General features: G+C 47.2%; 1 protein-coding gene across 3 annotated transcripts in view; it reads left to right on the top strand.

The window, feature by feature from the left end:
- The window catches only part of KCNN4 (potassium calcium-activated channel subfamily N member 4), a 141,376-nt gene extending 115,773 nt beyond the window's left edge, over positions 1-25,603 (top strand). For all 3 annotated transcript variants that reach the window (XM_030211696.1, XM_030211695.1, XM_030211694.1), the window contains 5 exons: positions 4,798-4,908; positions 9,978-10,096; positions 11,171-11,240; positions 21,654-21,830; positions 22,755-25,603. In XM_030211696.1, the coding sequence (XP_030067556.1) occupies positions 4,798-4,908; positions 9,978-10,096; positions 11,171-11,240; positions 21,654-21,794 (441 nt within the window). In that variant the 3' untranslated portion in view covers positions 21,795-21,830; positions 22,755-25,603. The remainder of the gene's footprint in view (positions 1-4,797; positions 4,909-9,977; positions 10,097-11,170; positions 11,241-21,653; positions 21,831-22,754) is intronic.
- Positions 25,604-26,139: the final 536 nt, after the last annotated feature.

Raw genomic sequence — 26,139 nt, 5'->3', positions numbered from 1 at the left:
TGCCCTCTCTAATGTCCCTTCCATCCACTGTCTGCCCTCTCTCTCTGCCCCTTCCATCCACTGTCTGCCCTCTCTCTCTCCCTTCCATCCACATCTGCCCTCTATTTCTGCCCCTTCCATCCACCAGCTGTCCCAGTCTGCCATCTCTCCCTCCCCCTTTCATCAACATCTGCCCTGTCTCTTTTCCTTCCATCCACATCTGCCCTCTATCTCTGCCCCTTCCATCCACCATTTGCCCCAGTCTGCCCTCTTTCTCTCTCCCCCTTCCACCCACCATCTGCCATTTCTCTCTGCCCCTTCAATCCATCTGCCCTCCCATCCATCCAGGGTCTGCCCTCCCTCACATGCCCCCCTTCCATCCAGGGTCTGTCCCCTCTCTCTCTCTGCCCCCTCTTTTCAGCCCCCAGTTCCAGCCCCCTTCATCCACCACATGCCTTGCATCCCCCCTTTTCAGCCCCAGACCCATTCTCCCACCTGCCCCAGGCATGGACCCATTTTCCTTCCTGCCCCCTTGTCAGACCCCAGTTCCAGCTTCAGACCCCTTCTCCCATCTGAGCACTCCCCCACCCCTCCCCAATCCCCTCTGAGCACCCCCACCCCTCCCCAATCCCCTTCTACCCTCTGAGCACCCCTCTGAGCTCCTCCACCCCTCCCTAATCCCCTTCTGCCCTCTGAGCACCCTTCTGAGCTCCCCATCCCTTCCCCACCCCTCCCCAATCCCCTTCTGCCCTCTGAGCACCCCTCTGAGCACCCCCACCCTCCCCAATCCCCTTCTGCCCTCTGAGCACCCCTCTGAGCTCCCCCACCCATCCCCAATCCCCTTCTGCCCTCTGAGCACCCCTCTAAGCTCCCCCACCCTCCCCAATCCCCTTCTCCCCTCTGAGCTCCCCCTCCCCCTCCCCCCTCTGTTTAGAGCCGACAGAGCCCTCTTCTCCTGCCACCACCCTGCCTTTTTTTTTTAATTCATGCAGCGACGCAGGGAGCGCCTCGTGTCTGCCCTGCGTGTGCTGTGAAGAAGAAAATTGTGTCGCTGGCGTCGGGCCCTCGAGGAAATAGGAAGTTACCTCAGAAGAGGGCAGGACACAGCGAGTGAAGGCCCGACGCCAGCGACGCGATTTTCTTCTTTACGGCACACGCAGGGCAGATGCGAGGCGCTGCCTGCGTCACTGCGTGGATTTTAAAAAAGTCAGTGTGGTGGCAGGAGACGACGGAGCACCCCCCCCACCCGCTGACACCCGGGGCGGACCGCCCCCACCGCCCCACCCTTGCTACGCCACTGATTTAAGGGTACTCAAAGAACTGAGCAAATGCCCACAGAAGGTGAGCTCTCCACAGGGGAACCCATGACAGGCAAAACAAACAGTGGATCCAAAAAAAGTCCTCTCACAATGAGTGTCTTCCTGAACAAGGTCTTTATTGAAAGTAACACAGTTGACCCGACACGTGACGTGTTTCGGCCGAAAAGGCCTGCGTCAGGGGTCTAATAATATCTGAAGAAAAAAATGCCCTGTGAGTCAGATGAACAACAGCACATGAGCTGCGTGTACGAGACAGCGCTATGCTGCTCTATCTTATGCAAAGAGTATCAAACAGATAAAAAGCCAACAATAAAAAAGTTTTTTACCGGAAGTGGAAATGACATCACACCCAGTGATGTCATTTCCACTTCCGGTAAAAAATCTTTTTTATTGTTGGCTTTTTATCTGTTTGATACTCTTTGCATAAGATAGAGCAGCATAGCGCTGTCTCGTACACGCAGCTCATGTGCTGTTGTTCATCTGACTCACAAGGCATTTTTTTCTTCAGATATTATTAGACCCCTGACGCAGGCCTTTTCGGCCGAAACACATCACATGTCGGGTCAACTGTGTTACTTTCAATAAAGACCTTGTTCAGGAAGACACTCATTGTGAGAGGACTTTTTTTGGATCCACTGTTTGTTTTGCCTGCTACTCAAAGAACTGAAGCATGAAATTGCTGATCTGCTGTTACTAATATGTAACCTGTCGTTAAAATCATCCATAGTACCTGAAGATTGGAGGGTGGCCAATATGATGCCTATTTTAAAAAAGGTTTGAAGGGGTGATTCGGGAAATCACAGACCGGTAAGCCTGACATCAGTGCCGTGCAAAATAGTGGAAACTATTATAAAGAATAAAATTACAGAACATATAGACAAACATGGTTTAATGGGACAGAGTCAACATGGGTTCAGCCAAGGGAAGTCTTGCCTCACCAACTTGCTTCATTTCTTTGAAGGCGTGAATAAACATGTAGATAAAGGTGAGCTGGTTGATGTAGTGCATCTAGATTTTCAAAAAGCTTTTGATAAAGTTCCTCATGAGAGACTCCTGAGAAAATTAGAGGGTCATGGGATAAGAGGCAAGGTTCTGGTGTGGACTAGGAATTGGTTATTGGACAAAAAACTGGGGGTAGGGTTAAATGGTGGAGTTCCGCAGGGATCTCTACTAGGACCTGTGCTATTTAACATATTTATAAATGATATGGAAATCAGAATGATGAGTGAGGTGATTAAATTTGTAGATGATGCAAAACTATTCAAGGTTGTTAAAACATGTGTGGACAGTGAAATATTGCAGGAAGACCTTCGGAAATTGGAAGACTGAGCATCCAAATGGCAGATGAAATTTAATGTGGACAAATGCAAGGTGATGCATATAGGAAAGAATAATCTGAATCATAGTTACCTGATGCTAGATTCCACCTTGGGGGTCAGCACTCAAGAAAAAGATCTAGGTAGATAATGTGCTGATATCTTCTGCTCAGTGTGCGGCGGTGGCCAAAAAAGTAAAAAGGATGCTAGGAATTATTAAGAAAGAGATGGTGGAGGAGTGGCCTAGTGGTTAGGGTGGTTGACTCTGGTCCTGGGGAACTGAGTTATTCCCACTTCAGGCACAGGCAGCTCCTTGTGACTCTGAGCAAGTCACTTAACCCTCCATTGCCCCAGGTACAAATAAGTACCTGTATATAATATGTAAGCTGCATTGAGCCTGCCATGAGTGGGAAAGCCTGGTGTACAAATGTAACAATAAATAAATAAGACTAAAAATACTATAATGCCTTTGTATCACTCCATGGTACGACCGCACCTTGAGTATTGTGTTCAGTTTTGGTTGCTGTATCTCAAAAATATGTAGCGGAATTAGAAAAGGTTCAAAGAAGAGCAGTCAAAATAATAAAGAAGATTGAACTCTTCTCGTATGAGGAAAGGCTAAAGAGGTTAGGGCTCTTCAGCTTGGAAAAGAGAAGGATGAGGGGAGATATGACTGTGGTCTTCAAATTCCTGAGTGGTGTAGAACAAGTAGAAGTAAATTGATTTTTTACTTGTTCCAAAAGTACAAAGGCTAGAGGACACTCAAGTAAATTACATGGAAATACTTTTAAAACAAATAGGAGGAGATATTTTTTCACTTAACGAATAGTTAAGATCTGGAACTCTTTGCCAGAGGATATGGTAACAGTGGTTAGCCTATCTGGGTTAAAAAAGGTTTGGACTAGTTCCTAGAGGAAACGTCCATAGTCTGTTATTGAGACAGACATGGGGAAACAACTGCTTGCCCAAGGATTGGTAGCATGGAATGTTGCTGCTAATTGGGTTTCTGCAAGGTATTTGTGATCTGGCTTGGCCACTGTTTGGAAACAGGATCTGGGCAAGATGGACCATTGGTCTGATCCAGTATGGTCTTATGTTATGGGACAGTGCACATTATTTCCAAATAGTGCACACCAGTGGCAGCCCTACCATTAGGCCACCTGAGGCATGGGCCTCAGGTGCCTCTCTTATGAGGTGGCATCACCCCCCCACCCTTCCCTCCCCAACCCCTTTCCCCGAAATAACCTTTTCTTTTCTTGTTTTTGAAAGGAAGGCGGCAGCAGCAACTCCCATAGTCTGCCCTGTTGCCGGTCCCGGTCCCTTCTCTCTACTGTGGGCGGCCCGCCTTTCTGACATTATTTCCTGTTTCCATGGAGGCGGGCTACCTGCAGTACAGAGAAGGGGCCAGGACTGGCAGCAGGGCAGCCTATTGGAGTTGCTGCCGTCACCTTCTTTTGAAAAACAAGAATAAAAAAGGTAATTGTTTAATAAGAAAGGCAATTTTGGGGAAGGGAGTTGAAGAGGGAAAGTCAGGGGGGGGGGGGGGGGGCTACAAAGTGCCGAGGCAGCAGTTCACTTTCTGCCTTAGGCCGCACATTGTCTTGGGCTGCCCCTGGTGCACACTCTTTAAAAGTGTGCATTTTTATCAGCAAACAACATTCATTTCAAATGACAGCCCATTCCTACCCTAACGACTCTAGCAGAGATGATAAGATAGAAGGTTCACCAACTTGTGTCTGGATGCCACTACCATTGCTTTATTGTTTCACCCCAAATAAAAGCATCTGATGCTCTTCCTCAGTTTATCTGTGGTACAATCAAAGCAGTTTACATATATTATATGCAGGTGCTTTCTCTGTTCCTAGTAGAGGAGTGTAGACTCACAATTGTATGTTTTTGTACCTGGGGTAAAGTGGGGGTTGTGGCATGCCCAGGGTCACAGGGAGCCGCAGTGGGAATCAAACCCAGATTAGCAGGTTCTCAGCACTCCTCCCTGCCCACTCCTAAGGAGTCAGGTTAAGGATCCCACTTATGTTACCACCTATGACAAGGTTCGGTACCCATATAGGTGGTGTCTACTGCTGCGACTTCCCTTTCCTACTCTGGGAGCGGAGCATTGGAGCATGTAGGAGTGAACAGGCCCACCTCCTCTTTCTCATCTTTCTTTGATTTTCCTGTTCCAGGGCGTTGGGTGCACGGCACTGCTGGTGGCGGTGGCTGCTCAGAAGCTGGAATTCAGTAAGGCCGAGAAGCACGTGCATAACTTCATGCTGGATATAAAGTACCTGAAGCAGGTAGGAATGACAGCACTAGCAGGAACTGGTGTGGAGCTTATGTCAGGAAGTCAGAATGGCCTAGTGAAGGACCTACCAGAAAGGACCTCGTAGATGTGGTGATTAACACAGCAGGTCTTCAAACAGTAATAGGACAGTGAACTAGGAAGCACCTGAGGACTTCACTGCTGCCCTTGGTCCTCCTTTAGCTGCTGGAAGACACTGTTCCTTCCTCCCAGCTTGAGACCTACTCACAGTGCCGGCTTGCCTGCCAGGGAAGAATTGGTCATAGCTAAGGGTGTCTGTGTTACTCTCAGGAACAGCCCTGCTTCCTTAACCCAAACTGGCAACTCTGAAGGCTAAATATAACAGTGGCAATAATTGAAAAGGAAAATAAAAGCCTCCCTGTTCCAGGAGGGACCGATCCTGTGCCTCTGACTCTCTCTGTTTTTTAATTGCAACCAAATGAAAAAATGATAAAGGCATCTCCTGGCCATATGGCACATTTGGCGTCTGCTTTCAGAGATCTGGCATTGTGGTAAGAATTTGTTAGTCATCATGGCTCTGGGCATGATATTATTCATTTGGGCTACCACAGTCCCTGCCCCTAGACAGCTGTTTCTAATTTAAGTGTGAGTAGCAGGGAGATTAAGTGACATTACATTAGACTGCACACAGTGAGTGGGCTGAGCAAAGAGGACTGAACCAGGCCACAGCTTTGTGCTTCGCATTCTATAGGGGTAGTCTTACAAGGGCGTATTCACAGTATGTGACAGTATACACTGTTAAAATACTGCTTTTAAAATTGCCCTGTATGTACTATTACATATAATGACAAGAATGTGTGTGTTTGGGGCTGAAGCATAGATGGAGTCACAAGTTGCATATGCACTTTATAAAATATGTAAATATTTACACCCACTCCTAAGCAGGAATAAATGTCCACAGCTTTGTTATAGCAGCAATTTCTATGTTAAAGACCAACCAGATTTCGGTTTCAGTGCCAAAATCAGCCCCAAATCTGTATTTGGCCTTCTTTCGGTTTTAGCTAAAAATGCTCCCTCCCCACTCCCAACATAAGAAGCCCCACACACCCACCGTAGGCCATTCCTGGACCTACTGTACTGCCTTGGTGGTCTAGTGGTGAGTTGGGGCAGGAGCAATCCCCAGTCCCTCCTGCCTGTGCTGACTCCAATCCAGGGGTGTAGCCAGACACACAATTTTGGGTGGGCCTGGGCACAAGATGGATGGGCAGAAGAACCCCGCCCTGTTCCACAGGTGATTTGGTCTCTCCTTCTCTCACCTGCATGCCATATGATCTCTCGAACATCCCCCCTCTCCCGCATACCTTTTAAATAGCAGATTTCCACTAGCAGTGAGCAGCAACTAATACACACTGCTCATGTTGGCCACACAGCCTTCCCACTGATGCAACTTTCTGTTTGTGCATATGTGGGAACACGTCAGAGGGAAGGCTGTGGGGCTGGTGCGAGCAGTATGTATCAGTCGCTGCTTGCTGGAGGGACAGTTGTTGGGAGTTTTCAACTGGTGGGGCTTGGGAATCCCTGCCAGCCACATCATAGGTGTGCTGCTACTGGATGGGCCTGAGCCCAAAGCAGGTGGGTCTGGGCCACGCCACTGCTCCAATCTCAAAATGGCTGCTGCAACCTCCAGAAGCAATCTCACCAGACTGTCACTGGACATCATGGCAGCCATGGAGCAACTGGGGATCACTACTGTCCCAACTCACTACTAGACCACCAAGATGGTAAGGTAGGCCAGGAGTGGCCTACAGGTGGGCCCAGGGGGGGCACAGCAGTGGCGTTGCCTAAGGGTGGGCCTGGGCAAGGAGCTTCATATGTTCAGGGAAGAGGCAGGGAGGGACAAATGAAGTAAGTGGGAACAGAAGCTCCTGTGGTTTAGGTTGAGGTGAGCAGGGCTTTTTTTGAGGGGGTACTTGGGGGTAGTGAGTACTGGCACCTTTTCCGTTGTCTTCTAAAATTGACCCATGGACCCCAAGTTTTAATGAAAGAGCTTAGGCTCTAGACACCAATTCTGCTTTGTAATAGATTCTGTGACTGGTTGCAGGGGGCCTGGCTAGCAGGGCTGGTCTTAGGCAGAGGCGACCAAGGCGACCGCATAGGGCCCCGCGCCTAAGGGGGCCCCGCACTGCGCACCTAAGGGGGCCCCACGCAGCGCCTCAACTCTGCCTCGCTCGTGCCTCCACTCCAACCTCCGCCGCTGCTCACCTTAGTCGCCTGAGATGATCCCCATTCCCGCGGCTCGGCCACTCCGCTCCCGCCACCACCGGCGCGGCACCCACCCCCGGCTTGGGCCCACTGAGCCCGCCGTCAGCTCCCGAGTCCCCGGACCCCGGCGACTAACTGAGCGATGCCAGCGAGCCAGCCCAGGCAGCAACGGCCCCGCCCCCGACAGCGATGACAGCGAGTTGCAGAGCGACGGCTCACCTCCAGGCTCCAGCTTCCCGCTCAATGGCTCGCCTTCTGATGTATTTCCTGTTTCCGGATGCAAGGGCGGGAGTCACTGAGCGGGAAAAGCTGGAGCCTGGTTGGAGGTGGTGAGGACGTGAGGTGAGCCATCGTTGCTGACGCCAACAGTTGTGCACTTATGCCAAATTGAAATCGGATTCCATGCAGGCAGGAGATCAGGAGAAGTATCTCTCTCATCTAACGACGCTTGCGGACGGTGCAAGGGTTGGAAATGTCTGCCTCCCTGAGAGGGATATGGCCCAACAACATTAGTTGCTAGAGAAGCTGAGCAAGTAAGATCTTCTGGCTTGGAAGAGGCTGTTTCTAACATATCTGGGTTATTTTCACATAGATCTGCAGATATTTCTCCTGATAAAAATTTGGATGGCAATAGCAGATTTAGCTAAAACACTGCTTCCAGTAATTAATGATATGACACCTCGAATTAATCATTTGGAAGCTAGACTGCAATCACAGGAATAAAAGATTACTAAGCTAAAATCTGAGAATGGAAATTATGAAGTAGCAAAATCTGATATAAAGTAGGTACAATCAGTTCAAACTATTTAGTAACTGATGTGGCTACTTGCCTCTCTGGTATGATGGGTTACAGAGTAATAAGGGAATTTGAAAGTACTGGATCTTTTCTTAATATTTTTCCTTTATTCTCCTTTGTTATGAGAATTGGAACTACTAATTGTAGTGGACTTGAACTGAATAATTTCTGGGGAGGGGAGGTTTCATGATAGCATTGTGCTTATTATTTCAATCAGTTTTTTTGTACAAGTTTAGCTTCATTTGTCTTTATTTGAAATTTCATAAATAAAAAAATGTTCTAAAAATGGAATAATCTTATCAATGGGGCGGAGCTAGGGTGGGGGCGGAGCTATGGTGGGGAGGAGCTAGGGTGGGTGGGGCTAGGGTGGGGCCCCACCAAATTGGTCTGCATAGGGCCCCTCACTTGCTAAGACCGGCCCTGCTGGCTAGTGTGGGGTGGGTCTCTTAGTGATCACCCCACCCCTGAAGGGTGGCCTAGTATTTGAGTACCGGCACCGTTTTTGCTAGAAAAAACGCACTGGAGAAAGAAGCAGGGAGGGGTGGGGGAAGAGAGTGACAGCCAGATGCACTAACTCCACGGAAAGAGCCCTTCCCTTACCGATCCCTTAGTGAATCGGTAAAAAACGGGCATGCATGAAGGAAATTGCATGCAAATGAGCTGCTTGCTGTTAGCTCATTTGCATGCGATTTCCTTCCTAAGGAGGGGAAGCCAGTCGGCCAGCTGCGCATGCGCAGAGCAGCCAATCTTTAGGCTGGCTGCTCTGCGCATGCCAAAGACGACTTCATACACGTCCTTCACTCAAAAAAAAAGAACGTCCCTGATGAGCACATGGACATTTTTCCCTTCAGATTTTGTGATGGGTGTCCTTCTCTTGGATGTGTTTTTCTTACGTGCCCAAAATGACCACGCCAGAGAGAATCGGGGATCGGGACATGCGAGGATGCCCAAATCAAAACTATTTGGACGTCCCTTTCGATTATGCCCCTCCAGGTCTCTCTCAGCCAATCACAGCGCATTTAGCTGACACCAGTGACAGCTAAACACGCTGTGATTGGCTGAGAGAGACCTGGAGGGGCATAATCGAAAGTGACGTCCAAATAGTTTTGATTTGGACGTCCTCGCACGTCCCGATCCCCGATTCTCTCCGGCGGTTTTCGGGCACGTAAGAAAAGCACATCCAAGAGAAGGACGCCCATCACAAAATCTGAAGAAAAAAAAACGTCCAAGTGTTCGTCAGGGACGTTCTTTTTATCTTTTGAGTGAAGGACATCCAAGTGTTAGGCGCTTGAAAGGACATCCCTGCCAAGCACTTGGACGTTTTTTTTTTTCTTCCGATTTTTGCAATGGGCGTCCTCCTCTGCATGGGTCCCGCTCACAGCATCCCCAACGAGAGGTGCAGACCTCCCGTTAGGTTTTCCATGGTGCATGGGGTCGGAAACAGTAGTGCATCGCATTCACATCATAATAGTAATTAGCTCATTTGCATTCCGTTTTCGTTAGCTGCTACCGTGACAGGAAAATAGCTCAGAGAACCCTTTTGTGCATGTCCCGGTTTACCACTTGTGCGCTAAACTGGCTAGAACCAGTATAAAAACCACGTTGCTGGCTTGTTAAGTTTAGTGCATCTGGCCCTGAATGGGAAGTGTTGGGCAAGTTTCAGTTTTGGCTTTGGTTTCGGCCGAAACAGGGTGGCAAATTTCATCTGCAAATTCAGTTTAGACCAAAAATGAACCCCCCCCCCCCCCCCCCCCAGTTTGGTAGCCCTGTATTCTGTGTCTTTATTTATTCAGTAGTTTACAAATAGGTGCCTGGTGACACAGTCTAGGAGACCTGTTATCAGATTAGGAGTTTTACTTTTGGTCACATGATATTCAAAGATAACCTGGGCGCTCAGCCAACCATTCTCCAAGCCCTTTTATCTTAAGGGTATTTTAGAATTCTGTTGCCACAGGATTTCTGCAGGGGGAGGGAGGGGGGGAGGAGGGATGAAGTGACTGAGAAGAGCAGTGGACTGTGGACTCAGGTGCTTTTTTATTTTGCAGATTAAATGTGCGGCGGCCAATGTTCTAGGAGAGGCCTGGCTGCTGCACAAGTACAAGAAGAGGGGCGAGAGTATGCAGATTCGGCAGCATCAGCGCAATCTGCTGAGAGCCATTCAGATGTAAGTACAGCAGAAGGGGAGCCATAACAACTCAAAATGTGTCCCTAACACCATGTAGGAAACTGGATCAGTACTGACTCACAGGGAAGGGTGCCCTTAACACCATATGGGAAACTGGATTTTCTTTATTTTTTGTCTTTTTCTCACTGTGGTGAAATGGGCCCTAATATAAGTATCCAAAGATAAAGACTGGTATAGTTAGGACTTCTTTTTATGTGGTTATACTTGCCTGGTTGATTATCAGGGCACAGAAAGTGCACAGGTGTCTTTCAGGTCTGCCCTGACTCCACCCTCAGACCTCCACAGCACTGACCGAAGAGTGCTATAGCAATTAGAGCTGATATTCCTTGGCACTCTCTGGTTATACCACTGAATATTTGCTCCCAACCTGCTCAGTGTTATTTAACTGGGCAGGAGCCTCTCCTGCCTGGTTTAAATACCTACCCCTTAATTTGTTAACTGAAAAAATCACATTAAGACATGTCTTGCTATTTACTGGGTTCTGGGAAGGCAGATCAGATTGTCCCAAGCAGTGGCTTAGCCACTTGGGGGCCTGGGGCCCACCTGAATTGGATTCAGGGCCCCCAAGGTCGGCTGGTTTGGCAGAAGCCTTCCTCCAGTGCTGTTCGCCGCTGTGCTGCCTGTTCCCACACCCCGACACGCATACTTGGTTTTATTGAAATTGAGCACGTTCAAGGCTTTGAGCATGCTCAATTCACCAAAACCGAGCAGCATGTGCACTGCGGGGGGAAGCAGGGCAGGCAGCATGGTGGCAAACAGCATTGGAAGAAGGCTTCTGAAGGTATTTGAGGTCCCACTAGGCTCAGCCCTCCATCCCTCACAAATTGAGGTCTGTCTAAGTGCCTGGTCCCAAGACCATACATGGAGGATCATTAGGAGAAGTAAGTCTTTAATTCAAGTGCCAGAATTATTCCTGAATCATAGGCCAAGACTGTAATAAGACCAGGCCTTCTGCTTGATGAGAGCTTATAAACAAAATGATGACAGACTTAGATTCATCATCTCTCAGGTTCAGTGGATTTGGGCCTTTATGAGTTTCTTGGATTCTTTTAGATTTCGGCAAAAGAGGCTGAAGCATAGAAAGCTGCAGGATCAGGCAAATGCCTTGGTTGACATCTCCAAGGTAAGAGTACTGGCTTTAAAGGATTATTTTTGGAGAAGGGAGGACAGCAGTCCACAGGTTAGATTTCTGACACGTGGATAGGGGAAAGCAGAAAGGATTGGTCAAAATAAAGTCTCAAATTCTGCAAAAGTTAATGAGTCATGGAAATAAATAAATATCTGGGGACATCCATCTCTTGACTCTTTTTTTTTTTTTTACACTTGAAGAACAATATTGAAACTAACTCAAGTGATTAAGGAACCCTTTTACCAAAGCTGGTAAAGGGTGTGCTAAGGTCTTTTACCAAAACTGGCCTTAGCACACCCTTACGTGGGCCATTTCCGTACGCTAAGGCCATTTTTATTGCTGGGGTAAAATGGCAAATTTTCTGAATTTTTCACTAATGGCAACTCGCCATTAGTGCATGAGCCCCTATTGTCACCTGTTTTGTAGGCAGTAGGGACTCATGAACTAAACCTACGCCAATCATTTAGCTCATGACCATATAGCTGTGCTAACTGATTAGTGCAGAACACGCCCACTCTGCCCTAGACATGCCCCTACACCACAACAAATATATATTTTTTTAAATGTATGGGTAGTGTGCATATATGGCATGCACGCCCCATGGTATGTGATTTTTTTTTTTTTTTTGCTGCAGTAAGCATGCATTAGTGCTTACTGCAGCTTTGAAAAAGGGCCCCTTAGTGATTTAAGATTTTACGCCTCTGTATTGTCACCACTAGGGGGCGTCTTAGTGGACGCTCTTTGACAGGTGCTAAGGACTGCTTGAATGGAGTCTTACCTTTATGTAGTGGAGAGGGCTGGCCCTGAGGATCTCCGCTTCTTTTTTTTTTTTGGATTTGAAAAATAATTTTTATTAAACACTCCATCAATTATATCATACATACACTCAGCTAACCAGCTGTGCAGGAGGGTCTCCCCTTCTACTAGGGCTGAACTACCTTGCCCACTACTTTAACCTCCACAGGTATCAGCCACACTCCCTGGTCTAGGCAGCTGCTTAGCAAATAACCAAGGCTTCACAACATTTGGAATAAACAAAATACAATTTATTCTGGATATCACAACTTTCATTCAGTTAAACAATGCTGCTTTCTTCACCTTCCAGAGAGTAAGAATGCAACAAAAGTATTTCTTGGCTTCTCAGCACAATTATATAATAGAAAGTTAATTAAACCTTTATTCCTTCTTACAAGCTTACAGGACATACCTTACACAACACACAAGTTTCCCTTTAAACACGTTGCTTTTTTCCCAACCAAGGGCAGTTCTCAAATTCCTTTTACAACCCAGGGCAATTCCAAACCCCTTTCTTTTACTTCAGGGCAGTTCTATGCCTTCTTTTACACACCAGGGCAATTCCAAACCCCTTTATTACACACACCAGGGATATTCCCAAACCCCCTTTTATAATTCAGGGCAATTCCAAACCTCTTTTCACACACCAGGGATATTCCAAACCCCACCTAGACTACCAAGTATAATGTTCCTAGGCTTTTTCCTTCCACAGTTTCTCAGCCCTTTCTCTCCTTGGCAGTTCTTTCTTATAGTGGCTGCTAGCCCTGCTAGAGTGTTTCCAGCCACACCCCTTTCCTGGAACTGCTATGCTGATTAGCTTAGTGCCTTTCCCACCTGGGAAGCAACGTTTCTGCACTACATCTCCCAGCAGATGCAGCTTCCTTCCCAGGCTGCCTGGTGAGCCTTTCTGGTATGTCTGTTTTTCCAGCTACCCCTCTCCCAAAGCTCCTGTGCTAGGTCAAAGGGATTTTTGCTGGAAAGCAGATAGTACGCTTCTCAGGGAAGGAAGTATTTTAACCTTTGTTTCTGATTTTATTTTGTAGCTTTGGGATTTTACTGGGTGTAACCCCGGTCTCGCCCCTTTACTAGCTCAGGTCCGCAAAACCCCAGATCCGGGTCACAGGGTAAACTTATTTCTCTCCCAGTGCTCCATTCTGTCTCCACCCAGCTCATCATAGGGTTACCATACGTCCGGATTTACCCGGACATGTCCTCTTTTTGAGGACATGTCCGAACGGATTTGGCCAGCCTGCCCGTTTGTCCGGATTTCTGGACAAACGGGCTGGCTGGCGGGCGCGGCCACTCCTCTCCCCTACTCTACTCTACTATCCCTGGTGGTCTAGAGGTACCTTTTTATTCTTCGGGGCAGGAAAGAGCCCCCTCTTTCCTGCCCAGAGCGCTGCTGCTAGCTGCCTTGCGTACTATGAGTCCGGCTCTCGGCGTTTCAAAATGGCCGCCGAGAGTTGAAGCAGCCTCGCGAGACTTCAACTCTCGGCGGCCATTTTGAACCACCGAGAGCCGGACTCACAGGATGCAGGGCAGCTGGCAGCAGCGCTCCGGGCAGGAAAGAGGGGGCTCTTTCCTGCCCCGAAGAGGTACCTCTAGACCACCAGGGATAGTAGAGTAAGGGGAGGGGAGGTGACAGGGGGGAGTGGAGATGACGGGGGAGGAGGGGGTGACCGGGGGAGGGGAATATGCATCAGGGGCAGGGCGAGTGTTTGAAAGGGGTGGGGCAGGGGGCGTGAAAGGGGTGGGACAGGGGCCGTGAAAGGGGCAGGGCAGGGGCCGTGAACGGGGCAGGGCAAGTGTCCTCTTATTATGAGGACAAAAAATGGTAACCCTAGCTCATCACATCTTCCGTTCTTCAAGCTTGGGAGTGCGTCAGTGATCAGAAATAGAAATCTGGGGTTTGGAAAGGCTAGGAGAGACACACTTTGGCACCTCTTTCAGTCCACGAGCAGGCGCGCTCACTCTCTCGCCAAAAATCACTCTGCATTCCTGGACTTTGTAGAATGCAAATAACTTTACTGAAACTTCTGCAACCAGCAGTCAAACTCTTCAGAACTCTCTGTATACATTGTCCATCGGAGATTATTGGTGATAATCTTAGCCATTCCACGTTACTCTTTGGAGATACTCAACATTACATATTTACACAGACTCAACTGAGTGTTAGATATACTTGGGTAATGAATTCCAGAGTTTGGTACTTTGGAAAGAAAAATTAGCAAATTTTCCTCACTACATTCATCTCTTGATATGTTTCCACGCTCTCTCTATTCTATCTGCCCATTCAAATTTTACCTTCTCACTCTTCAGTTCTCCACCTATATTTCATTTATCAACTTTCCATCACCTCCTCTCACCCCCTGGCACTCCCATTTCACTCCTTCCCTGGCTGCCTATTCAGCTACTCTCTTCTCTTTCACCCACTCATTACTCCTCCTGTACTCACCATCTTCTTCTTACTTATCTCCTTGACAACCCTTATGGTCTCTCACATAAGGTTCCTCCATGCCCAGTATCTCCCCTCCCTCTCCTTTCTTACACCACTGTAACCCAGCCTCTCCTTTCTTTTTCTCCACCCATACATGTAGCTCAGCGTATCTCTTCTTTCCTCTCCCCATATGGTCCAGCAGCAGCCTGTCCCTTGTCTCCCCTTCTCCACAGCTTTCTGTCCCCCTCTTTCTTCCTCCTCCCGCCCCCTGAAAAAACTGCAGCTTCAATGTTCTTCAAGGCAGTTGTTCAAGGGGAGAGCGGCTGCAGGAAACCCAGCAGGATAGGCGGCTACACAAACTTTAATGCCATCCTCCTTCCATGTAGGCAGTGAACCGCACACTAGAAGTGAAAGCTCGCTAAACGTGGTTTACTGCCTACACAGTTCAGGAAGGAGCACTGTTTGGGTTTCAATAGTCGCATCTGCTGTGGGCCCAGCATCTCTCTTCCTCTCTTCCCTGTATCTCACAGTCCAGCATATCTATTTTAATCACTCTCTCCCAACCCCCCCCCCTGCCATAGTCCAGCATCTCCACCTCTCTCCAGCCCCCCCCCCCTCCACATAGTCCAGCATCTCCCCCTCTGTTCAAGGTTTCCTCACCTCTTTTCTGGCATTTTTCCTGCCCCAGTGTACCCCACAAGTCCAATATCTCTCATATCCCCCTCACCTACAAATTCAACACCTCTCCCCCAATTCCCCCCCCCCCCCCCCCCCCCCCCACACACACACAAATCCATTACCTCTTCCTCAGGGCCCAAAGATTCCATTAACTCTCCCTCAGCCCCCTCCCCCACAAGTCCAATACCGCTCCCTTATCCTCCTCCCCATGATTCCACCACCTCTCCCTCAACCACATCAGGCTTCCAGCCCCCCCCCCCCCAAGTCCTGTAGCTCTCCCTCAGTGTCCCCCTCATCCTTCACAAGTCCAGTACCTTTCTCTTAATCTCCATCAGGTCCATCCCCCTCACCATCTGTACTTCAAACCTCACTACTCCAGCAACGCTAACTGTAACCCACTGCCTGGATGACCCGGAGCCTTTTCTTTGCTGTGTCCTGCCTCACTGATGCAACTTCCTGTCTACATGTGGGTGGGATGTTTCAGAGAAAAGGCTCCAGTCAGCCATGCAGTGTGTTACCGCTATGGCGCTATCGCTGCTGAAAGAGTAGTGAGGTTTGATGGACGGTGGTGAGGGGGATGAACCAGAGGAGGAAATGAGATGGGAAACTGAAAGAGGTGTGCTGGATTCACGGGCAGGCAAGCAGGGCAAGGGGGAGAGAAGGGAGAGATGAGGATGATGTGGGGGAGGGAAAAAAAACACATTGACTGACAAGATTTGCTAAAATTTAACAACTGGCACTGGCGAGCCTGCTCCAGCACACCACTGCTCGTAGGGCTACACCCTGGCCTTGAACAGGCTTCCCCTGCTCTGGATCCTGCTTCCAGGCTGGGCTCCCCTTATCCACCTGAAGCTCTATCTCTTCAGTTGCCACACTAGGGGCAGCAATCACTTCTTTACTCAGCCTGCACTTATTTCAGACCTGCCAAGTCTCCCAAATTGAGCGAGAGACACCCACTTTGGTGGGTCATCTCCTGCACTCCTGCCAAAGCATGAAATTCTCCTGCTCAGCGCTGAGACACTGCCACTGTTACTGCTGCTTCTCCCGATGAGCAGCAGCAGTGTCAAAACAGCAAACAGAAAGAAAGGGGCCGTAACCTTCAGACATGCACTGTTTGCTCTGCCGGTCCTCTGCCCCTAGTGACGTCAACTTCCTGTTTCAGGGCAGAGGACCCTCAGAACTGACAGCACATGCCTAAAGGCTACAGCCCCATGTTTGCTATTTATTGGTTTCCTGTGGCTACTGCTGCTAATCGGGAGAAGCAGCAGTGGCCAGGAAACAGAATATGCTGTGTAAGGGGAAAGGGAAGGGGGAGGGGGTGTGGAGAGAGGGGAGGAAAAAGATAAGAAGAGTGGGGACGATGGATGGAAGAGGGGTAGAGAGAGATGATGAGTGGAAAGATGGGGAGAGAAAGAGGGGACACAGATTGAAAAGGGCTGGAGAGAGAGAAGATGCTGGGTAGAAAGATGGAGAGAAAGGGGAAGACCCTGGATGGAGGGAGGGAGAGAGGAAGAGAGAATATGCTGGAAGGATAGGGTCAAAAAGAGGGGATATGCTGGATTGGAGGATGCAGAGGGAAGACACTGGAAGGATAGGGAGAGAAAGAGGGAAGATACTGGATGGAAGGGTAGGGAAAGAAAGAGATGAGATGCTGAATGGAAGGATGCAGAGAGAGAGGGGAGACACTGGATGGGGAGAGAAGGGACACAATGGAAAAGGGTAGAGATGGAAACACTGGATAGAAGGAAGAGAGGGAGACACTGGATGGAAGGATCAGGAGAATGGGTAGATATTGGATAGAAGGATGGGGATAGAAAAAGAGAAGATGCTGGATGGAAGGGAAGAGAAAGAGAGAGAAGACGCTGGATGGAAGGGTACAGAGAAAGAGAGGAGACACTGGATGGAAGGATGCAGAGCGAAAGAGAGAGACACTGGAATGATGGAGAGAAAGAGGGAGAGATGCTGGAATGATGGGGAGAAAGAGAGAAGGCGCTGGATGGAAGGATAGTAGTGAGAGGGAAGACGCTGGATGGAAGGGTACTGAGAGAGAGAGCAGAGGCACTGGATGGAAAGATGCAGAGAGAGAGAAAGGAGAGACACTGGAAGGATGGGGAGAAAGAAGGAAGATGCTGGATGGAAGGGTAGGGAAAGAAAGAGGAGAGATGCTGGATGGAAAGGGAGAGGAGATAGAGTTAGTGAAAGACTGGAGAATAAGAGGAAGGGAGGAATGGGGGAACAAGGGTGAGGAAAAGATGAAAAGCCATAGGTAGATGAAGTAAAAAGAGGGAAATTAAAGACTGGATAGTAAGAATTAATTAAATCTGGACAGAGAAAGTCAAGAGAGTGAGGAGAAGATGAAGGAAAGCAGAATCAAGAGACTGGGACCAACACAATTAGAAAAAGTAAACGGAAAGGTACAGAAAATAATTTTATTTTAATTCAGGATAAAGTAATGTGGTAGCTTGTTAATAAAGGTTAATAAATACAAATCAATTAAAACACAAAATAGAAAATAAGGTGACAGCTTTATATTAGACTAATGTTAATAAATTTTTGACTAGCCTTCAGAGGCCAACACTTCCTTCTTCAGGTCAGGAGAGGATACCACAACAGCAGTGACCTGACCTGAGGCAGGAGGTTTTGGCCTCTGAAAGCTAATGGAAAAAGGTATTGGGCTAGTCCAATAAAAAGGCATCATCTTATTTCCATTTTCAAGTGCCTGAACTGAGTCTATGCAGGAGGGCCAGTATCAGCGACTGAAGCATGCTGCCGACTGCTGTACTGCTCAAATAGCACAGTAGGAGGCTCATGCAGTGAACCTCTTCAGCTAGCAGGGCTTGGGCATCTCCGCCAGCAATTCAACCAGTGCCACAATTTTGGAGTGAGCTTAAGCTCATATTGGAGGGGGGCTCAAGCCCTGGGGATAATAGATGCTGGATAATAGAGTGAACTGTAACACTCTCTCTTACCCATCCCTGCTGCCACTTGTGTAAATAAAATATTTTCTGGAATGACTGTGTGGAACCATGAGGTAGAGTGGGCGTGACGAAGGCAGAGTGGGGTGGGACTGGGGCATGTACTATAAATCTCCCTCTCAAAAATCAGGACCCCATGGCAGCTCTGTTATTTCTTTTACTCCAGGATCCCCAATGCTCCCAAGGGTCCTGGCGGGGGTGCAGGCAACCAAAGACCTCATGTACCTCCTTTCAATTCTTTTTGTTACTTTTCAAATTCCACCCCTCACACAGGGAAACCACTTTATTTCTGCAACCTTTCTGCCATCTCCTCCCCTGGGCAGGCCTCCAAATTCACACTCCAGCCCACTGGCAGGGACTTCCCTCCCCCCAGGGCGTCTGGAAAAATCTAACACAACTTCTAGTAATACCCATAGTATGGGGTATTTCATGGGTATAACAGCTGGTTACTTCCTTACCTCCATGATCTCTTGATTCCTTACACCGCTTCTGCATCACAGTATGTTTAACTTGTGCTTAACATTGAGAAGATCATTGACTATGGTAAACATTTATGGACTTCACATTTCAGGGAAGGACTGGAGAGAGAACATTGCAAAAAGCCTAGAAACAGCAAATTAAATAATAAAAGACCATGGGGATATAATCTATGAGAAGAAAACTGAGGGGCAAACTGGAACAGATTTTAAATGCTTATAATGGGGATTATAAATAGAATGGGGATTAGCTGTTCTCAGTGTGTATTCGGGAAAGGATAAGAAGTAATGAACTTAAACTGTAGCAGAGACGATTGAGGTGAGACATTGAAAATAACTTTATATGAAGGTAGGAAAGCACAGAATTGTGACTGTGGAATCTGCATCAATGGAGACAAGAGCAGGTCAGACAAACATCTCCCTGGGAATTTTTATATACAGTACATCTTTACTGAAGGCAGGGCATGGACTTGTCAATCTCTTGAGGTTTCCTCTAGCCCTTTCTACTAGCTTCCAATAGAAGCTAGAATAAAATTTAAAATTCTTACATTGGCACATAAGGCATTTTATTCACCGAGTCCATGGTATTTATCCAATCTTACTATTCCCTATACACCAGCGCAGACACTGCGGTCATTGACAGACAACAGACTGGTAATTCCATCCCCATCTAAAGCCAGATGGGAATCAATGTGAACATCTGCATTCTTCTTCTTAGTCCCTACCCTCTGGAACTGCCTTCCTAAAGAACTAAGGCTTGAAAACTCATACGCCCACTTCCACAAAATCTTAAAAACTAATTCTTTTCGAGACATATTTGAAGATAATGTCTAACACTAAATTAAATATATAATAAGAGAAAGGGATAGGAGAAGTGAAGAGAGATGGAAGGGAAAGAGAGAGAAGAGGAGAACAAGGGAGAACCCCCCCCCCCCCCCCCCCCCCCGAATTTTTAATATCTTTGTTTTTATTATGTTTTTATGATGGTGATTATAATCTGAGTAATTTGTATGAATATTACTAATTGGCTCTCTGGTTTTGCTGTGCTTTTCTATCAGAAATGGATTTCAAAGTGTGTTTTTATAGTATTTTAACATTGATTTTATTGTTATATTATATTGTAAACCATTCTGATTTACATTTTGTAATAAGTGACGGTCTGGTAAATAAATAAACGATAAACGATAAGATGCGAGCTTCTCTCATTCGACCTGGAGGATCGATGAGAACACCGCCTGCGCACCTAGATGCTTCACCCTCTGACCCAAGGCCACGAAGTCTCGTATGATACGTTCAGTAGGATACTTAGCGTATGTGTTAGGCGGTGAGAGTCTGCTAGGTACAGATGGGGAGAGGGATCTTGGGTGATAGTATCTGAGGATCTGAAGGCGATGAAACAGTGTGACAAGGCGGTGGCCGTAGCTAGAAGGTTACTAGGCTGTATAGAGAGAGGTGTGACCAGCAGAAGAAAAGAGGTGTTGATGCCCCTGTACAAGTCGTTGGTGAGGCCCCACCTAGAGTATTGTGTTCAGTTTTGGAGGCTGTATCTTGCTAAGGATGTAAAAAGAATTGAAGCGGTGCAAAGAAAAGCTACGAGGATAGTATGGGATTTGCGTTACAAGACGTATGAGGAGAGACTTGCGGACCTGAACATGTATACCCTGGAGGAAAGGAGAAACAGGGGTGATATGATACAGACGTTCAAATATTTGAAAGGTATTAATCCGCAAACAAACCTTTTCCAGAGATGGGAAGGCGGTAGAATGAGAGGGCATGAAATGAGATTGAAGGGGGGCAGACTCAAGAAGAATGTCAGGAAGTATTTTTTCACGGAGAGGGTGGTGGATACTTGGAATGCCCTCCCGCGGGAGGTGGTGGAGATGAAAATGGTAACGGAATTCAAACATGCGTGGGATAAACATAAAGGAATCCTGTTCAGAAGGAATGGATCCTCAGGAGCTTAGCCTAGAATGAGTGGCAGAGCTGGTGGTTAGGAGGCGGGGCTAGTGCTGGGCAGACTTATACGGTCTGTGCCGGGGCTGGTGGTTGGGAGGTGGGACTAGTGCTGGGCAGACTTATACGGTCTGTGCCGGGGCTGGTGGTTGGGCGGCGGGGATAGTGCTGGGCAGACTTATACGGTCTGTGCCAGAGCTGGTGGTGGGAGGCGGGACTGGTAGTTGGGAGGCGGGGATAGTGCTGGGCAGACTTATAGGGTCTGTGCCAGAGCTGGTGGTGGGAGGCGGGACTGGTAGTTGGGAGGCGAGGATAGTGCTGGGCAGACTTATATGGTCTGTGCCAGAGCTGGTGGTTGGGAGGCGGGGATAGGGCTGGCCAGACTTATATGGTCTGTGCACTGAAGAGGACAGTACAAATAAAAAAGTAGCACATATGAATTTATCTTCTTGGGCAGACTGGATGGACCGTGCAGGTCTTTTTCTGCCGTCATCTACTATGTTTACTATGTTATATGTTTACTATGTTTCTGTGATTCTGTTTGTCCACTTGAGGTTTTTCCACCTCTGTCTATGGTTCTGTATATCCACTTGAGGTTTCCTCCAGCACTTTCTCTGATTCTATATGTCCACTGGAGGTTTTTCCACCTCTGTTTTTGGTTCTGTATATCCACTTGAGGTTCCCTCCAGCTCATTCTATTGCTCTATATGTCCACTTGAGGTCCTCTCTACCTCTTTCTGTACTTCTGAATGTCCACTAGAGGTTTCCTTCTTCTTCTATTGTTCTATATGTCCACTTGAGATCCCTTCCACCTCTTTCTGTATGTCAACTTGAGGTTTCCTCCAGCTCTTTCTAAGGTTCAATATGTCGACTTGGGTAGCTTCCACTTCTTTCTGTGTTTCTATATGTCCATTTAAGGCTTTCCTCCACCATTTCCTATGGCTCTGTATGTCCACTTGAGATCTTCTCCAGCTCTTTCTGTGATTCTGTATGTTCACAAGGTTTCATCCAGCTCTTCCTTTCAATGGTTCTTTACTGTCCTTACACCATGATTTCCATTTTTCTGATAGTACCTTGGATTTTCTCCCTCCAGATGCAGATGATTATATGTGACCTAAATTCAGACTTGAACTGCTCCTACAGGGAACTGGAAAAGAGAATCAATTCTCTGGACAGGAAGTTAGATGATATTGCCAGACTGATTTCTGCAACAAAACAGCCATTGAGGCTATAGACATCCAATGACAACCCTGTAGAGGGATGTAGCCAGGTAATGTGGAGATCTTACTCATTCAGGGCTCTGCAAAGAAAGATAGTAGTACGGACACTTTACCCATTCAAGGTGCTGTGATGAAATATACCTTGATATAATGCTCAGTAAAGCCATGCGGAGAGATCCAGGTCCAAATGTGCCCTTGAGTCTAACTGATTCCTGATGACCACACAATCAGGGACTCCCTCATGATTTTCTTGGCAACAGTGGCCAATCCAGGTCACCTGGCAGAAATCCAAACAGTAGCAATGTTCTATGCTACCAATCCCAGGGCAAGCAGTGGCTTCTACCATATCTGTCTCAATAGCAGACTATGGACTTTTTCTCCAGGAACTTGTCCAAACCTTTTTTTTAAACCCAACTATGCTAACCACTGATACCACATCCTCTGGCAATGAGTTCCAGAGCTTAACTATTCTTTGAATGAAAAAGTATTGCCTCCTATTTAAAAGTATTTCAATGTAATTTCATTAAGTGTCTCCTGATCTTTGTACTTTTTGAAAGAGTGAAAAATCGATTCACTTATACCCGTTCCACACCACTCAGAATTTTATAGACCTCGATCATATCCCCCCTCAGCTGTCTCTTTTCCAAGCTGAAGAGCCCTAACCTCTTTAGCCTTTCCCTATGTGAGAGGAGTTCTATCCCCACTGGGACTGTCACCAGGAAACTGGCTTCGGTCTGTCCTACTTATACAAAAACATGGCTGTAGCACCATGGCTTAGCCAAAACTGATGATAAAGGAGGAATACTGAACCTTGGATAGTTGGGTAAAGTAATTTGTGATGTTCAAGGGAAAACACAATGTACTTTATACATTTCCTGGCAAGGACATGAGGGCTTATCTGAAACTTTCTGTTTAACCACTGTTGTCACCACCAAGTGTTTCCTCACCATCATCTTACTGTCCTCTCTTCACAGGAACTCAAGGACTGAGCCTTCATCTCATCACAACTGACTTCTTCCTCCTCCTGTCCTTCAGGACAGAAAGAGTGGTGCAGTGGGTTTAGTGGACACCCATTTCACGCAGGGAGGAGGTCTGCAGGGTGGTACTGCATCTGAAAGAACATTTCATGCTGCCATCTTACCAGTAGCCATATGACTGTGGACCAGTGATTATTTCTAAGGGACAAGACTTGAAAACCCCCTTTAAAATCCACCTTACAGCTCTTGAAGTTACTTTTTCTGCCACCACAAAGTTATGTGGAATGATACTTCGGAAAGGACTCTAAATCTTTGCTTCTTCGTCATTATTTGATTTTGTAACTATGGCAGCAGGACAGAGAAAAAGATATCAAAGCAGTAGTCAACCTGCTGGTTTTAGAAAGCAATGACATAGGCAGCCAAGAGGCTACAGGGACTAAGAACCCATAAAACACAGGGGACCATGGGAGATTGCAGGTATTTCTCTTTACATTCTTAGTGTTGATTCTCCATGCAGTAGTCCTGACTGATTCCTGCATTGTGGACATCTTGACAGCTGTTCTCTTCCCCTCACCACACAGAAACACTAAGGGGCAGTGGTATAATTTGTAGAGATCAGTGCATGCCAGCAGTTGCAGAGACACTGAGCATGGTTCCAGCTGCAAGGGTACTGGGCTGGCTCACATCTGTGCAATAATACTACTGGTTTTAACACTTGGTTCTGGGACAATGTTGAGATTGGAACTTTAATACTCATTCCCAGGATCTTCAGACATTCATCAATGCTAGAATTATTCACATGCCTGGGCACAGAAGTCCTTGGGCATTGGCCAAAGTTGAGTAGGATGACACAAACTTAGATACAGGAGGCTCTAGAGTTAAAATGAAGCTAGGTACAGGAGACTCCTCCTAAGCGTGAGATGAGGCTAGCTGCAGGCACCCTGGGGCTTGCAAGGATTGCTGGGGGTGGTCTGAGGTTACATAATGTCTGAAGATGATATTTAGCTAGGTGCAGGATACTATGGAAAGAAAATGAGTCTGAGCACCAGGGACCCTGCATGACACTATGTTGCTGCCGGCAACATCCTTCATATGACATATAGTAGTCAGCAGTGCACCCAATGGGTAATCACAACAGTTCACCTTCCATTAAACACTGTACTGCTCACTTGTTACTTCTTAAATTCCTTATGCTTGCCCCTTAACCTACTCGCAATAGCTGTGGTCAGAGTAATATCAGACAGCAGATTACCTCATCCAGATCAATGGCATCTAATTGGACATAGGAAACAGAACATGATGATGTCATTGTGGCCCAGTATGTGTGATGGAATTCATTACTTTTTTTAGGGGATGAGCCATGCCTGGAGGAAAGGCAGGGGAACAGCTTAAAGAGCTATATATTCTATAAAATAGCATAGGGAGTTGGAAGGGATTGAATCAGGATGGGAGCTAATGCTGGCTGGGTGCACTTCTAAAACATGGTGCCATAAAGGATTCAGCTTCCTTCTTCACATTCCAGCTGGTTGGCTCCAAGTTGTCTGGCCTGGCTCACCTCGTCCTGGCTCTGTCCTCTCTTAAGAAAAGCTGGAACTACATGTGGTGGAGGTGGGGGTAAAGTAAAACCAGGGCCGGCTGTACATAGAAACACCTTCCTCCTGCATGCCCACTCTCCTTTCCAGAGTATTAATCAGAATGTCTCTAAAATGCAATAATACAAGCTAGAAAGAGAGCGTGTGTGTTTATTACCATGCTGACGCAGCAATCTAAGCTGCAGACCTCAGTCCCAAATACCATGCAGTACATGTGCCTGGATTTCAAACAGGGCTGCCAACTTTTCTAAACAAAACAATAAAAGACCAGCCACCTGCCCCATAACTGCAGAGCTGTCAACTTTTCCATTTCCTGTACAGACATTCTAGCTCATTTTTGGTTTATTACATTACCAAACAGTATGGGATTTACAGTCCTTGATTTGATCCACTGAAACCGGTGCTGTCGGTTCCATAATGCATCAGGACAGGGTTGTCTGAAATCCAGAACCTGTTAAGTTGGCAGCTATGTAACTACCCCCACCAACAAACCACCTCAGCTGCAGAACTGTTTTTACTAAAGTAGAACCTGGTTTCAGGCCCAGTTGCAGTGGTCACAGCTGTATTGCATTGTAAAAGAATATGAGGCTAGCAGCCCTTATTCCTCTCCCAGGCCTGCATCATTAGGGCTACCAAGAGTAGACAAGATTCCTCGGGCCCGGCCTCCAAGAAGGGCCTGGTGTCAGCGATCAAGAAAGACTGCTATGCCGGCCACAGGTCCTTCTTCCTGCCGCGTCTTGCCTACTATGCGGAAACAGAAAGTTACTTTGCAGGAGGCAGGACGCGGCAGGAAGAAGGACCTCTAGCCAGCAGAGCACTCGTTTCTCGTTTGCTGGAGGGACTCTTGTTTACTAGGGGGTGCAGCGGGGGGTAGTTTACTCTGGGCCTAGCTTTGTATCTCAGCAGCCCTGTGCATTCCGTATGAAACTAGGATGAGGCGGGCCAGAGAGAGAAGCATGTGCTGATGGTCCCACACATAGGATCCAACTTTTCAAAATTATTGGGGTGCTAAACACAACACATTGATGTTCCCTGGTACAGTAAAGAGGTTTACTCACTACTGGGGGTGCTCAAGCACCCACAGAGCTTGCACCTATGCTCCCACATAACTTTACAATGCAATGTTTCTCTACTACCACATTCTGGCCTTAGACTGGCACCCTATGTTAGTTAAAACCTGAACTACCCAAGCTGCAAAGGACTCAAATACAAATCAACTTACGCATCCAGTTTTTCCTACATAAGCACACAATTGTGGAACGCATTACCAAAAGCCTTGAAAACCATGTACGACCACCTACACTTCTGGAGAATACTAAGAACTTATCTGTTTAAAAAGGCATACCCTACCAACCCAACATAAATGCCTGATATCCGCAACACAACAAAACTAAAATACGGAATGGACATAACACAATTCTTCCGCTGTACGATTTCTTTATGTGGCTGTACCACATGAACTTTATCTTATCTCAACATCACTCTGTATTTGTTTACACCGGAGTCTGCAAACGCATCTCCGGTACTATGTAAGCCACATTGAGCCTGCAAACAGGTGGGAAACTGTGGGATACAAATGTAACAAAACAAAAAAAAAAACAGGTCTACAGAACAGTAAGGGAAGATTCCTTACCAATCCAGAAGCCACAGAAAATCGGTCCTATGCTGGCCATAGTTTTGATCCTACCAGCCAGATGTCTTTTCTCATTTTGTACACTTGAAGATTTGGTGCCTTACCAGCTTGTCTTCCAATAGAACGCTCATGCCTGAACACATGACCATGAATTATT

Source organism: Microcaecilia unicolor, chromosome 8, assembly GCF_901765095.1.
Source record: "Microcaecilia unicolor chromosome 8, aMicUni1.1, whole genome shotgun sequence".
NCBI lineage: Eukaryota > Metazoa > Chordata > Amphibia > Gymnophiona > Siphonopidae > Microcaecilia > Microcaecilia unicolor.
The sequence above is the reverse complement of the archived record's forward strand: the minus strand, read 5'-3'. Positions and strand labels throughout refer to the sequence as shown.